Here is a 16,147-nt window from a genome sequence, read left to right on the forward strand (position 1 = left end):
CTATTACAATCCTAACTCGATGACCTCTGAAGACCGGAGCAAATGTCGTGTCAACATTTCTTTCAAATGTCAGGTATCGATCTTGCACTCATGCAATATGACTTCATCACACAATATATACAATATTGCACCTTTACAAAACATAAGAAATTTAACTACGATTTAAGATTGACATTTCGTTTAGATTGTCGGTACCTTTTAAAATCGGGGAAAGGGGTTTAAAATCTAAAACCTTAAAGAAGATTTCAGAAGTTGAAATACAATGTACATGTACGTTTTACCCAATTACTAGACTATTTCGTCTTTTACGTGCATCATTGATTTAGTATTGACATTTTTATTTTGGTAATTGAAAATTATTCAAGTTCAAGGTGAAAATGCGTGGACTTCGTTCTCATTAGCGTAATACATCCGTTTCCTAAATAAAAACAAACATTTGAACACATAGTATAGTTTATATACATCCGTATATAGTTACATGTATATGAATATTTGGCGAAACCATGACAACGGAAAATATATTGCTAAATTATCAAATTAAAATTAATTCTGAATTCTAGCCTTCGAATGATCAACTACTGTATTTGGCACTTGTGATTTGGTCCCCATTTCGAAGCACAGAAGAAATTAATTCTATGCTCAATTTCTTGTTTTCGTTATGTATCATATGCCTTCCCATCGTCAGAGAAACAACACCAATTAATGAGGATTTTACCAATGGAACTCATGTTCGGTTTGCTATCTTCCATCTATTACAATGTCCTGTATGACTTCAACAATGCATGTCTAATTGGTTATCAAACGCTTAAGATGCACACACGTCAGATTGAGAATATCAGGGGAATAAATTAGATGATTGCACCAAGGAGATTGCACAGACAGAGTGGGGTGAGAACGGACTGTCGTGCGCGCTATCCTGAGACGCAACAAGTCCAGAAGTAATGAAACCATCTTGTAGAGGATAATTGTCTAAAGACATCGGCGTTAAAGCTTGTATTGTTGTTCTCTCTTGGTTTGAAGCAATATTGTGCCATAGTGGGGTACCGAGTCGATTATTAGCAAACAAATCTGGACATTTCCAAATACGGGCCAAATACCAACCATCTATTGACATGGAGATCATATCACATACCTTACCTGGAACAAGTAGTCAACGAATGACAATGGACGACATCGTAATCTGTCGATCAGTCACATCGCCGAGATCGTTGAACTCCGCAAACAGTTTTGATAATCAATACTGCAACACTTCTTATTCAGAGACCAACACGACTTCGAGTGCACCAATTAGGAGAACTGAAACGAAATGCAACGATGGGATGTTTCGTGGTAGATATTCCAAATTAAATCGGAGAAATATTATTATGAAAAATCAACAACCGGTTCGTATGAAAATTAATTGATTTAAATTATTTCTAGCAGAAATACATATATATTAAATCAGAAATCTACGGTTGAATTAAAACATTATTGTTTCGTTACGTTGGTTTTGTAATTAATTATTATCTCAGCACGCTGACTTGATGGGTTTATTATTTCAAAACCCTTTCCTTCACATTCTCGTCAATATCAAATAAGATTGCTTTTGTAATCGCTTTATTCTAACGTTTCATTTCTCGAGAGATTATCATGGACAAATTGCAATCGGTAGACTAGGAGATTCGAAGTCATTCTGAATGAATGCAAAGGTCGTCTACCCCCACCCCCCGCCTAAGTCTCCCAATGCATTTTCGTGAAATGGTTTGAGACAGTCAAGAGATTAAAATGGCTATAAAATGCTATCTGTCAGGGTCAAGCTGTATATGTAAACCACATAAAACACGAATTGAACAAAGCGAAACAAATACATGATATCACTACTACATTTTTGTAGATATCATTACACGGCAGAACGTGACAGGGTCTAAATATAGAGGTCGTTGGTATAAAATGTAGCTGTTTACAAGGAGATGTGAAGATAAATTATCGCATTCAGTTAAAAAAATGAAGGAAGAAAGAAAACATATAAGGAAACAAAATGTGTTTTGAATGGATTCAGCAAGACTTTAGTTTTCTTTCTTATGTTTCTATAAACTTGAATTGTAGTTACGATCCTCCAGCTTTGATACGGAATGGGGGCCATCATCCCATCCCCAAAGTTATCGCATCAAATCCCGGAGAGGAGCCGTAACCTCCGACCTATCACCCGCTTCAAGCGAAACATCTGTCGAAGAGATTCAGTAAGTAAAACAATCCACCTTCTTTGCATAAAGGTAGGTCAATGCCATTACCAAGAAACAGAGTCACAGAGAAAAAAAATCTCAGAGGCCATGTTTCTCGATTCTGGCATATATACCAAATCAGCCCCTTTAAAAATTCCTACCACCAACAACAAAATATTTGACTAAGAATTTTCTTCGAAATGGGTTATCATATCATCGTACGTAGACTTGGTTTATGTATGATATTCAATCATGTACATTTTTTCAAAACGTTGACGAGATCTCTCGAACAGAAAAACAGTACATTTGTCGAATTGCTATATATTTTCTATTTTATACAGGGGGTCGTGTAAATATTTGATTTTTTAAGAAGTACTTTGTAGTTCCCCGACCTGAATAAATAAAAAAAAATCAATGAAATCAACCAAAACATAGCACTAAGAATTTCATTGAAAACAAAAACACGAAGTTATGGATTTAAAAAAATTTGCATAGCGAAATAGCTTGTGCAGAATACATCACATCTTCGTTTTTGTTTTTGTATATTGTTCTTCATAATGTTGATCTACATTTCCGAATTGCATAACACATAATACATTACGGTAATTACGACCTTGCATACAAACTTGATGTCAATCTTTCTATTTATAATAACATTAGTTTGAATCTATCCTTCAACTAATGTATATCATTATAATGATGCATGTGTGAAACATGAAACTTAATTTTTTTGGATAGACACCATCTGGATATCGATTCAATTTTTATATATTTATAGTACAATATGGCACAAAATGGGTTATACAAACATTGTGTTTACGTCACATGTAAATCTTTATTGCGTGTATTTCTATGAATCATTAAATGGAAATGGATGGGTATTAATGAAGTTCAAATAAGTAGAATAAATTACTGGATAACAACCTATTCCTTCTAAAGATGACTTAAATGTTCTACTTAAAGTCATGACCATCTCCTTCAACTAATATAACATCTTGTGAAATAGACAATCGTTTAAAAAACATAATGTTCTTGTAAAACAAATAGTTTCTGTAAATCGATTGTTGACTGCTATACCTTATACCCCCTTTGGTTTATTTGACTATTAATTAGGAGAAAATACTATTGAAGCTGAGCTTCTGCTTTTGCTTGTAATAAATGTAAGGACGTTAGGCATGTAACACAAGGTATACAGTCATCAGGATCATGATTACCTACAAGGCATTGTCTTAACAGATATACATGAATGTCTTTGACCAACTTGACCCGCTTAAGTTAAGATAATTTTTCTCCCCTTCCTGTAAAGACGCTCATATTAAGGTGTTTCAAGTTTCAAGTTCAGAATGTTCAGCTTATTGCAGATATCTTTTAACATTCTTCTTCATAGAATCGCAAGAATGTTAACGGTGTTTACATCACCTTTGCGTGAAGTCATTATTTTTTTTCATCTCAGGGCCAGTAATAAATCATAACAATATATGACATTCGATGCAAATTGCTTTGACCCTTATTCAACATATCCCCAGGTTTGGAGGTGATATGGTTAGTGAAAAGCCATGGGAAATGTGTCTTTGGAATTTTCAAGCTGTAAATGCAGTTTACATGAGTTTTAAAAAGCCCCAGACCCCATCCTTCCCCACATACAAACGCACGCATGTACTTTTTTTAATTCCACACATTTATATTCATAATACACATCGCATTTTCATTTATTTGATGTACATAATTTTAGGCCCGTATTCTGAAGTAAGGTTTTACCACTTCTTCCATATATATAGGCCCGTATTCTGAAGTCAGGTTTAAACAGTGGGATTAACTTAGACCACGGTCTAACTCTGTGCTAAAATTATGGGTAGCCAAAATTCAAAAGTTCTGTTTATATTGTATATTTCTAATGTTTACTATTTTGTTTCCTTTTGCTTTCATAATGAAGAAAAATACTTCAGTTTGCATTTCTAGACATTTATGAACAGTTTGGGTGTCATATGAGTTAATAAATTGAATGTGTACTGTTAGGGATTTGTGCCCTTATTGGCTCTCCATAGTTAAACCAGTCTCCTACGACAGAAAGTAGTTATTTTTTTACGATTAACACTGTATCCCGTATATTTTATGACTGATCACTCAAGTTTTATTTACAAGAGAAGACAGGAAATTTAAAACGATGTAAATCCGAGTGTGGGTTTAGGAAACTCCCCCATTGTAACAGAACGTCATATTTACAGGGCGATCTTGTTTTATTTTACGTATTCAGTATCGTTGGTTAATTTGGTCGAAAATCATAGTAAAGCCTCCCTCGAATGTCAAAATATTACAGGAAATATTTGTTACAAAAAATCATGAAAACCCAATAAAAAAAGAAATATAACAGGAAATTACAGTCCTATTCAGTTTAAAATGGTTTAGTGGTGGTAGTTGTGGGAAGAGGCGGTGTTCAAAACTGTGCATTCTCTACGTACTAGTGGAATGCATTTTTATATAAGAAAATGTTGTCATATGAGCTAAGTGAGCGTCCGAAAATTCTTACCCCTAACTATTACGCATATAGGCCTAATCCCAACATTTAGACATTCTGAAGCCAGGTTTGACTTAGTCCACGGTCTAACTCTGTGTTAAAATTATGGGGAGCCAAAAATTCTGTTTCTATTGTATATTTCCCATGTTTAGTATCTTGCTTTCATAATAAAGAAAAATACGTCAAAATCCTTCATTTATCATTCCCAAACAATAATAAACAAATTGGGTGTCATATGAGTTAATGAGTTTGATGTGTACTGTTAGAGATTTGTGCCCCAATCGGCTCTCCATAGTTAATCCACAACTTTAAACCAGGGTTTGATTTAAACCCGAGTTCAGAATACGGGCCTATAGAATTTATAGGCAGATGCCAAATCTGTAATTATACAGTATATACTTCAGTATATAGCAAGCTGTACTCTTGCGCTCCATTCTCATACAGTATCACAACAACATCTACGCAGGAGTCGTGATTGCCTGCAAAGTGGAATGATAAATGGTGAAATGGGCCATGTGGGCGTTTGCCGTTAGCACCTTCTGAAGGGGGGGGGGCTACGAAGCTTTCGATGTTTTATGAGTTAAAATGAAAAGGAGCCGTCTCTATTGTATCTAGTACATATCAGCTCCAATTCAGTTAAATTTATTGTGATCTTGAACCTTGTTTTCAAAAGTGATTGTGAACGCACTAAAAAGGGATAAAAATTGAGGAAATAAAAATAGTAATAACCCCGCACGAAGCGTGGAACCTAAAGTACTTTATCAATTTTTGGGAAAAGATAATGGTCCCGGGAAAAGGGTATTCTCTAAGTTATATTAAATGCTTTCCTTGGAAAGACCAGATTTTATTACAAACAATTTAGCGACAGTGCATATCTTTAACTCGCAAAACAGAGGAGAAGAAGGGTATATAATATACCGGGAGGAAGATATTCCTCCCCGCGCAGAGCAATGAAACTCTGAAATTTCAAAGAGCGGACGTTTCATTAAATGCAGATATAATAGGCCTACCCCATCGGCTCTAATTCAATTGATTTTCCATTAAAGATTATTGAACCTCATCACAAGGAAAATAGAGCGCAAAAGGTTGAAACTTCTGTGCTTTATTGAAATTATTTATTGAAATTATATAAAGCGCTTCATTTTGAATGATAAAGAAACTTAAGTGTCATTCAAAATTTCAAACTGAGGGCGCAAAACAAGACAGGAGACTATATGTGCAGGGAAATGACATTAAGTTTCAGAGAATCTGATAGGAATATTGTACTTTTTTATTTAATACGACACGAATTTCTTATGTTTACTATTTTGTTTCCTTTTGCTTTCATAATGAAGAAAAATACTTCAGTAATTTTCTAGACAGTTATGAACAGTTTGGGTGTCATATGAGTTAATAAATTGAATGTGTACTGTTAGGGATTTGTGCCCTTATTGGCTCTCCATAGTTAAACCAGTCTCCTACGACAGAAAGTAGTTATTTTTTTACGATTAACACTGTATCCCGTATATTTCATGACTGATCACTCAAGTTTTATTTTCAAGAGAAGACAGGAAATTTAAAACGATGTAAATCCGAGTGTGGGTTTAGGAAACTCCCCCATTGTAACAGAACGTCATATTTACAGGGCGATCTTGTTTTCTTTTAAGTATTCAGTATCGTTGGTTAATTTGGTCGAAAATCACGGTAAAGCCTCCCTCGAATGTCAAAATATTACAGGAAATATTTGTTACACAAATTCATGAAAACCCAATAAAAACTTAAAAAGAAATATAACAGGAAATTGCAGTCCTATTCAGTTTAAAATGGTTTAGTGGTGGTAGTTGTGGGAAGAGGCGGTGTTCAAAACTGTGCATTCTCTACGTACTAGTGGAATGCATTTTTATATAAGAAAATGTTGTCATATGAGCTAAGTGAGCGTCCGAAAATTCTTACCCCTAACTATTACGCATATAGGCCTAATCCCAACATTTAGACATATTGGCCCGTATTCTGAAGTCGGGTTTAACTTAAACTCAGGTTTAAAGTTGTGGTTTAAGTATGGACAGCCAATTGTTACATAAATCACTAACAGTATAGGGTTATCATATTTCAGCTCATTTGGCTCTCAAATCATTCATAATTGTCTAGGAAGTATATATAGATTATTGTCTTCACCATCGATGAATCAAGAAAGAGCGCAGCAAACATAAGAAACGTACAACTTAATAAAAAAAATGATACTTTTGGCTGTCCATACTTAAACCACAACTTTAAACCTGAGTTTAAGTTAAACCTGACTTCAGAATACGGGCCTCTGAAGCCAGGTTTAACTTAGTCCACGGTCTAACTCTGTGCTAAAATTATGGGGAGCCAAAAATTCAAAAATTCTGTTTCTATTGTATATTTCCCATGTTTAGTATCTTGCTTTCATAATAAAGAAAAATACTTCATTTATCATTCCCAAACAATAATAAACAAATTGGGTGTCACATGAGTTAATAAGTTTCATGTGTACTGTTAGAGATTTGTGCCCCAATCGGCTCTCCATAGTTAATCCACAACATTAAACCAGGGTTTGATTTAAACCCGAGTTCAGAATACGGGCCTATATAGAATTTATAGGCAGATGCCACATCTGTAATTATATATACTTCAGTAGCAAGCTGTACTCTTGCGCTCTATTCTCATACATTATCACAACAACAACTATACGCATGAGTCGTGATTGCCTTTATATCTAAACTTAAGGAACTAATAGCAAAGTGGAATGATAAATGGTGAAATGGGCCATGTGGGCGTTAGCACCTTCTGAAGGGGGGGTACGAAGCTTTCGATGTTTCATGAATTAAAATGAAAAGGAGCCGTCTCTATTGTATCTAGTACATATCAGCTCCAATTCAGTTAAATTTATTGTGATCTTGAACCTTGTTTTCAAAAGTGATTGTGAACGCACTAAAAAGAGATAAAAATTGAGGAAATAAAAACAGTAATAACCCCGCACGAAGCGTGGAACCTAAAGTACTTTATCAATTTTTGGGAAAATATAATGGTCCCGGAAAAGGGTATTCTCTAAGTTTTATTAAATGCTTTCCTTGGAAAGATCAGATTTTATTACAAACAATTTAGCGACAGTGCATATCTTAAACTCGCAAAACAGTGGAGAAGAAGGGTATATAATATACCGGTAGGAAGATATTCCTCCCCGCGCAGAGCAATGAAACTCTGAAATTTCAAAGAGCGGACGTTTCATTAAATGCAAATATAATAGGCCTACCCCATCGGCTCTAATTCAATTGATTTTCCATTAAAGATTATTGAACCTCATCACAAGGAAAATAGAGCGCAAAAGGTTGAAACTTCTGTGTTTTATTGAAATTATATATTGAAATTATATAAAGCGCTTCATTTTGAATGATAAATAAACTTAACTGTCATTCAAAATTTCAAACTGAGGGCGCAAAACAAGACAGGAGACTATATGTGCAGGGAAATGACATGAAGTTTCAGAGAATCTGATAGGAATATTGTACTTTTCTTATTTAATACGACACGAATTTTACACCTTTCTCTTTTTAATTGAAGAACCTGTTTGCCCCCCCCCCCTCCATTATGGTTGTTTAGTAATGAGTTGACAAGCGGAAGAAGTGGCCTTTATGGGGGTAACGGCAGAAATTGAGATTTTACGCGCCCTGCATGGGCCGGCCCGACCAGAAGTGCGGAAATGTTGCGTGATCAATTTGAAAAAAAAATAACTTTAACTGGCAAGAAACACACTAGTCCTACAGCTGAGGTGGAAAAACAGGGTTAGAGAAAGGGTGAGGGAAACAAAGGAGAACTGCAATATTGTCATTTAACCGCGCAAAGCTTTCTTTTTGGGGACGTTTGGGGGGCGCGACCGCCCCCACCGCCCCCCCCCCCCCTGGATACACGCCTGCTTGATGCTAAACCATTCAGGCCGAGCACCCAGACGATTCCTTAAGCCCGGCCCATACTATACGATTCGTTGCGATCCGAATCTTAGTAATCAGAATTCAGAATAGTGGAAGGACAACTGAAGTCGAAATTCCATCCAGTTCGAGCCTCCCTGTAGGAATAAAAGCAAATTCAATTCAAAATTGTGACGACGTCATCATCTGCTGCGACTTGAGAAGCCGATTTGGAGTTTACTCCGACCATACGGATTGCCGCAAAGCAAAAATTATTATTTTCACATTATTCCTAACATTATGCCGAACTTCAAACAAAATTATTATATCTTTTGGAAGATACACATTTAATGTATAAAGTGCGATTGATTAAAAAATCGTGTCGTATCGGATCACATTATGCGCTGGGATTTAAGCCAACCGGAAATTTCACGATTGGTTTGCGACCTAATTGGGAAGGTGCATGATAGTAGGATGCTATGGTAATGTCTTATAATAGACCACAAACATAAGAAGCATCGTTACTCAAGTCTTTTAGAAGCGAATTCAGTCGCAATGGTACCACTGCATGAATGGGTTATGAAATACTGAAAGCAAATTGCACGTTAATGTGAAAATGTGAAGTAACTATATAATTAAAAAAGGGAAAGTGGGGAAATAACATCATTTAATCAACTATTGCACATTATGGGAGTATAACCATTTTCATAGAATATGTAATACTGCGTAACTTTAAAATCCATTTTCTCTCCCTGCAGTATTCAAGCTTTAACCAATAAGAGTGAGAGCGTGCAACAAGAATAAACACACCATGATTTTTAGAAGTCAAACTTTTTTCATTTCAAACTATCCGAGGTGGGGGCGGGGTGCGAGTGGTTATAAGCTTCGTTTACTAAACAGGAAAAGGAGAAATCCTATATGATTATCAGAAAGAAATGCCAAGGACCACCTCAAATGCTAAGGGGAAACAACTGAAGTCATTATATGACCTCATTAGTACGGACATCATGCATACGGTGACTGCATCTTTTTAGTGATTTCCAAAGATCGGAGATAATCCGATGCAAAGATACATATCAGTGAAACCAATGACTAATTATTATTTGATTGATCAGTGGTCTTAACCATGTTAACTGCAGTTGGATTTTATGATATAGTTCGAATAAGGAAAGCGTCATTTCGTTCTCCTAACAAAGGCGATATATAGAGAGGGAGAGAATGTATGAGAGAGAGAGAGAGAATGAGGATAGAGAAAGGGGAGAGGGTATTTCCATGCATATGGACAGGAGCGTAACAGGGGTCGGTTGCCGGGGGGGGGGGGGGGCAGGGACAAAAAAAAATCCCAGTCATGAACAGGCAGTGGCGTAGTGAGGCAAAAAATTTGAGATGGATGTGCGTGTGAGTGTGTATTTTGTTGTATGGACCTACTAATTGTGTGACTTTAACCCACTTACTGGGGACGCCCGTATACTGGGGCCGTTGCCAAAGCCAGATATCTTAAACAAGATTTATAAATTAAATGCGTATTTTCAAAATATCATCTTTAGGTCAGTTATACCCTTGATCATCAAATTGAATATACAGTGGACATGGTGGATACGAGGAGTTGGGCCGACGACGGATACGTTCACGTTTTGTGTTCGTTATGTCCTAAAACATGAACCCAGTCAGTGGATTAATATAATTAAGGGTGTCGGTGCAGTAAATCGCATACATGCGTCCCCACGTTGACGTTAACACACAACAAAGATGAGAGGGCGCATTATGTGTGAGGGTGTGTATGTGCGCGTGTGTGCGTGTGTGTAAGAAAGAGGGATGGAGAAGGAGAGAGTCGAGGGTAAGATACGAAATGGGGGATATGGAGTAACGCATGAATAAAAAAGAGGCAGATTGGAACATTTGTTTTATTGGGGGACAACTTGATAGCATCAATCAGTAAGGCTCGGTCCCACTGCACTTATAAATGCAAAGAAGATGTAAAACGTAAACAAAATCTTGCCATCCGTTGGAAAACGCTATGCATCTGTTATGTACTTATTGCATACGTGTTTCATACGCTATATCCATCGAACAATAATTGTGAGCTGCACCAGAATTTTAAGGGTCGGTGCCACTGCACTTAGATAGTTTTTTGTTCTTGATTTTGTGACATATGAAAATGAATTCAAATCAAATCAAATTACTTACTGATGCAAAGAGTAAATGTTAAAAAGTTCTAGCCATCCGTTGAAAAACGCTATGCATCCGTTGTGTACTGAGTGGTGTACTAATTGCATACGTGTTTCATACGCTTTATCCATCGAGCATCCGTCCACTGTGATTTCATCCGCGCAAAAAGTTTTGAGCTGCACAAAACTTTTAGAACGGATAAACTTTCCGCCGTGTACGATGTAAATCTGCGACATATACGAGCGACAAAGTTAACGTTCTATGCCCGGTTCTATGTCCGTTATCATCCGTTATAAACGTATGTTGTTTTTTCTTTGCATCCTCTGCATGGGCATGCAATACCCCTCGCATCTCAGATCCACTGCAACTGAAAACGGAAAGAGGGAGGAAATATTAGGTAAGTAGCACGTAAATAGATAGGATGTAAGCGTATGCATCTCGTTGGCCTATATTGAAAACATACAAAGCGCCGACAAAGCGTTTCCTTCCGCGTGGCATCCCCTTTTGTTTCCGTTATTTGTACGTTGTGCATCCGCTCTTTCCGCTATGCGTCCGCTTCGTAATTATCCGTCCGCTTTCATCCGCAGGGCTTCCGATGACCATCCGTTAACTACTGCATCTCCTTTCTTTTCCATTCTGTCTTCGCCATTTTTCGCCAAGTTTGTCAATTTCAGGAGCCACTTCCGACTTTTTACTCGTCCGCTGTGTTATTCATGCATACGTTTTGTGTCCATCGGTCTCTGGGACCGGGACTTAGTAGCCTGTACAAAATGTGGTTATAAAACAGATGACTCGAATCATTCCTATAATTAAAACTTCCATTAACCCCTTTATTGTTCTTATCTTTAAGAAATTTCGATTTTCTTAAACTATGTGTTTTCGAACTTATTGTCATTTAGTGTTCTAGTTATTTCTGTTGTAATTGGATGTGACTAAAGGGGCGTGTGTGAAACTTACGCTCAATTAGAATTCAAGCATATCATGCATATTGTGTCCCAAAATCATGTGCAGGTTATTTCATTATATGTAAATCTGTAGTTGATTTGCTTTCAATTGCAACTCATATTTCCTTGCATATTTTCATTATTGTGTGATTTACGCTTGATTTGTTATCATGGTTATTGAACGTATATGTTCTTTTAACGCCACATAAGATTCTTGCCATTGTTGATTTCGTTGTTGTTAGAGATCGTAATGACTCTCCATGGAAGTTGGCTGAAACGACGAAGACTCCTCATTCAGCTCCATGTTCACCCAAAATGCAGCTCAAACCAAGCAGACCGAATTCAATGTACGAAGCAGACATAAACCAGCCTATATCTGAAGTTGGCCCAACGCTAGCGTGTGAGTGTAGGCCTACAAATTCCATATTTTTAAAATAGATTATGATATCCACGGAGAGGACTTTAAGCCGTCGGTTCTTCGGTTTTTGGTTACAAACATTCGTGCTTTTTCAACAATCGGGTAAAAAGAAAGTCAGGACAGAGGAATCAAGAAGATGTTGAATTCAGACGCCTGACTGCATGATGATCAGGAATATATAATTATGCATGTCTAGCTATGACTCGAGTTTTATTGAATTTGTTTCATCAAATTGGTAATGGAAATGTCCATGGTACAAATTGCATCTCCTTGTAAGATCCGTGAAATAGTCTCACTTTCATATACGACCATGTTGTAAAGACTTTGTTAAAATTCCATATGTCAAGATTTAGGAGTAAATTTTCGAGAGAAAAAAATCGTATTCAGAAAATTAAGCAATTTAGGAGTGACTGCAGTCATGGTTCCAAAATTATGTCTTGTACTTATTCGCTTAAAGGTCTTTTAGTATGAAGTTTTCCATTTGTTTATACACTTTTTCGTTCGATAAAGCGTTTGAAGAAAATATTGACAATGATAATTTAATTTCCTCAATTTTTTTCTTTCTACTTATCCAGCGGTAGCAGCTGTTCATCTACAAGGTAAAGAGTGAATGCTGATATACATTAATTCAATATAGAAGTTATGATTTACAATGATAGAAAAGTGAAAAATAAATAATTGTTTTAATGTTCAATAATATAAAGAACCAGAGAGTTGTTGACTTTTTTAAATAAAATCATTAGATGGTGAAATTTAAGTCAATTGAAAGGAACTATACATTTTTTTAATACACACACACACTTATATATACATGTATATATATATATATATATATATATAAATAGAACCCACTGGCGGATCCAGGGGGAGGGGGCACGGGCCGGCGTTGAGAAGCAAAATTAAAATTTGTAATGTAAAAATACCATTATAACAGAAGTGTGCCCCTTTTGAAAGTGAAAATTTTTTTTTTTTTTGGGGGGGGGGGACGAAATATCATTAACATTTGGTTAAAAATCCTTTTTTTTTTGCTGCTTGTCAAATTTTTCCTCGGAAAAATGTGCCCCCCCCCCTTGGAAAATCCTAGATTCGCCCCTGACAGTACCAGTCAAATGTTTGGTTACACCTGCAATCAGAACTTATTTTTTAAAATCATTAACAATTAGTCGGTTCACTTATGCTCTTCAAACACAGTGACAATTTAGTATCAAAATGATAGTGCTTTCTGGAACGATTTTTAATCTTCAATATAAAATCAGTTTGAAGCCTGATATTTACCTTTTATTTTGATATTAAAGTGTCACTGTGCTTGAAGAGCATAAGTGAATAAATTGTAAATGATTGTAAAAAAAAATCAGTTCCGATTACAGGTGTACCCAAACTTTTGACTGGTACTGTATATATTATATAAATCATGTACAAGATATGATTGTCATAAGATGTATATTAGTAACGTTTATATATTTAATGGCATTGGTTTCAATAGATTTCATAGAAGCTAGTGCCCAGGGGTTAAACGACCATTCAAGTGAACAAGGTAATATATATTTCTTATAGATTTTTGTATTCTATGGTTTTTGCAAAACTTCACTATAACATTAGCTTAAACTTATTTTAACTGATAACATTAACTGATTTTTAGGCCGGTACTTAGACTTAACGTCGTGTGATATTGAGCTCTTATTAATATATACTTGGTATCATTGTAGTAAATGCACATTCTGTGCTGCATGCAACTAAATAAGACAGCAAAAACCTAACATCAACCATGATTATGCGATGAATATTAGAAGCACATAACATGCACTTATATTTTCTTCACAACTGCGATTTAAGAATAATTGTTCATAAAAAATCACACAATATGACTTTTCAAATCATAATCATGCTTAGAAATGATTTTTGCCAATTTTTAATGATTTTTAGGTATTGTAATCGCCTTGTCTTCTATGTATTTTCAGTACAATTCTTCCTATCGTTTTGTTTTCTTTCTTGTAGACAAAAAGAAGAAACTGGGTACCTTATTCCGAAAATCAATCTCGGCAAAAATCAAGAGGACCCTGATGGTAAGACAATAAAATACTTCTAATATACTGCTAATATAATTCTACTACAATTAATATATTTAACAACATTAATGTAAATAAATATGATTGAGATAGTAAAGACATGAATCAAAAGAATAATGACAAGCATACACACAAACACGCACACGCACACATATGTACATATTGTTTTAATCAACTTAATTTCTGGAAACAATTGACGTCTATCAGAGCCATGCCTGGAAATGTTATACATATATCTTTACTATGTGCTATTTCTATTTGAATCTGATAATAAATGCTTTCTATCATAACCATTAAAATAATAATCACTGCCACCACACTAATGTTATCCTTTTCCATTTTCGTTGTTATTTTATCATTAGGGTAGACAAGACAGCTTCACAGCTGATAACATCACTTCTTTATTCTCAAAATTCAAGATCCATGATAAAGATGAGCTAGAATTTGCAGTCTATAAGGTTAGATGGTCAATATATCGGTTTGGAGTTGTATCTGACGAAAAATAGGGTGTATTAACTGAAAAATCAACATTGCTTTATGCATTAAATATATATATATAAATATATATATATATGTATATACACTCGGCAAAAAAAAGTTCTTGGACACTTAGAAATCTTAAAATATTTCATATAGATATTTGATTAAAGGCAAATTATTGTATGTCAACATGACCAGACAATATTCCTCTTCCAGTATGACATGACATTTTCAGGTTAACAGTCGTGCATGGGCGGTTAAATGCTTTAAACAATAGCAATGTCAGTAAAAGAAAATTGCAAGAAATGGACCATTCTGATTTATGGATGACCACAATGTTCAGCGCTTGGATCCATGGCACGCTTGTTCACCAGACATGAACCCGATTGAACACTTGTGGGATCAGCTAGGAAAATCGGTCAATCAAAGAATTCAACCAGGAGACACTCTTCAAGATGTCCGGCGTTATCTCCTGGAAGAATGGGACAAAATCACCCCAGAGCAAATTCGCCGACTTGTGACAAGCATGCGACGTCGATGTGCTGCACTCATTCAGAGCCAGGGTGGACAAACGAGATATTGAATTTTCTTTTGCTTATGCCAAGATACTGAAATTTGACATTTTTTTCATCGACTAACTTTGACTTAAAATTCCAGTGGAATAAGTGATGCATCCAAGGTGGATAACTTTCTCTTCTCTTTTAGAGTACTATTTGACTTTAAGTTTGCTTTTATCATTTATTGGATTTTATGCCACATAAACTTTCACAACTGAAAGAATGACTGATCGTTTTATTGCAATTTTCTTTTACTGACATTGCTATTGTTTAAAGCATTTAACCGCCCATGCATGACTGTTAACCTGAAAATGTCATGTCATACTGGAAGGGGAATATTGTCTGGTCATGTTGACATACAATAATTTGCCTTTAATCAAATATCTATATGAAATATTTTAAGTTTTCTAAGTGTCCAAGAACTTTTTTTGCCGAGTGTATATATATAGTGCGTATCAAAAAACGGGACAGTTTTAAAACGTCTATAAAAAATTTGTTTCAAATTATGATATCTATATTTTGATGTTAATAGTTGCTCTGAAATCTTATCTTTGAAATGCAATTTAAAAAAATAAATTTTGTTCATGCTTGAGCGAGCACGGGACGTTTTTGTCGGGGGTTCAAAAAGAGGCTTGCGCCAGAATGGCAGAATAAATGTAATATGATGATCGGACTTCTTGCTAATCAGCCGACTTCCTCTTAACCTTTTTATTATCTGTGCCATAATTTTCGAATTATGCTGTCAAACTTTATTTACAAATCTTTTTATTTACTTGATTTTATTCTTCAATTAAACCGCTTTTACCTTTGATTTTTCCCTCATAAGTAAGAAAAGAAGACTTTTTGTCAACCCAAGCAAGAAGATTTGCATTATTAATTGGGAAAACTTGTA

At 35.5% G+C, this 16,147-nt stretch overlaps 1 protein-coding gene across 1 annotated transcript in view; it reads left to right on the forward strand.

Annotated features, from left to right (window-relative positions):
- Window positions 1–872: 872 nt before the first annotated feature.
- Window positions 873–16,147, forward strand: part of LOC129255464 (pleckstrin homology domain-containing family G member 7-like) — a 37,761-nt gene continuing 22,486 nt past the window's right edge. Inside the window, exons 1-7 of the mRNA XM_064097445.1 lie at window positions 873–1,382; window positions 2,086–2,219; window positions 11,977–12,134; window positions 12,728–12,751; window positions 13,636–13,686; window positions 14,148–14,215; window positions 14,581–14,676. Of these exons, the coding sequence (XP_063953515.1) occupies window positions 1,113–1,382; window positions 2,086–2,219; window positions 11,977–12,134; window positions 12,728–12,751; window positions 13,636–13,686; window positions 14,148–14,215; window positions 14,581–14,676 (801 nt within the window). The 5' untranslated portion in view covers window positions 873–1,112. The remainder of the gene's footprint in view (window positions 1,383–2,085; window positions 2,220–11,976; window positions 12,135–12,727; window positions 12,752–13,635; window positions 13,687–14,147; window positions 14,216–14,580; window positions 14,677–16,147) is intronic.

This window comes from Lytechinus pictus, chromosome 3, assembly GCF_037042905.1.
Source record: "Lytechinus pictus isolate F3 Inbred chromosome 3, Lp3.0, whole genome shotgun sequence".
Taxonomy (NCBI): Eukaryota; Metazoa; Echinodermata; class Echinoidea; order Temnopleuroida; family Toxopneustidae; genus Lytechinus; species Lytechinus pictus.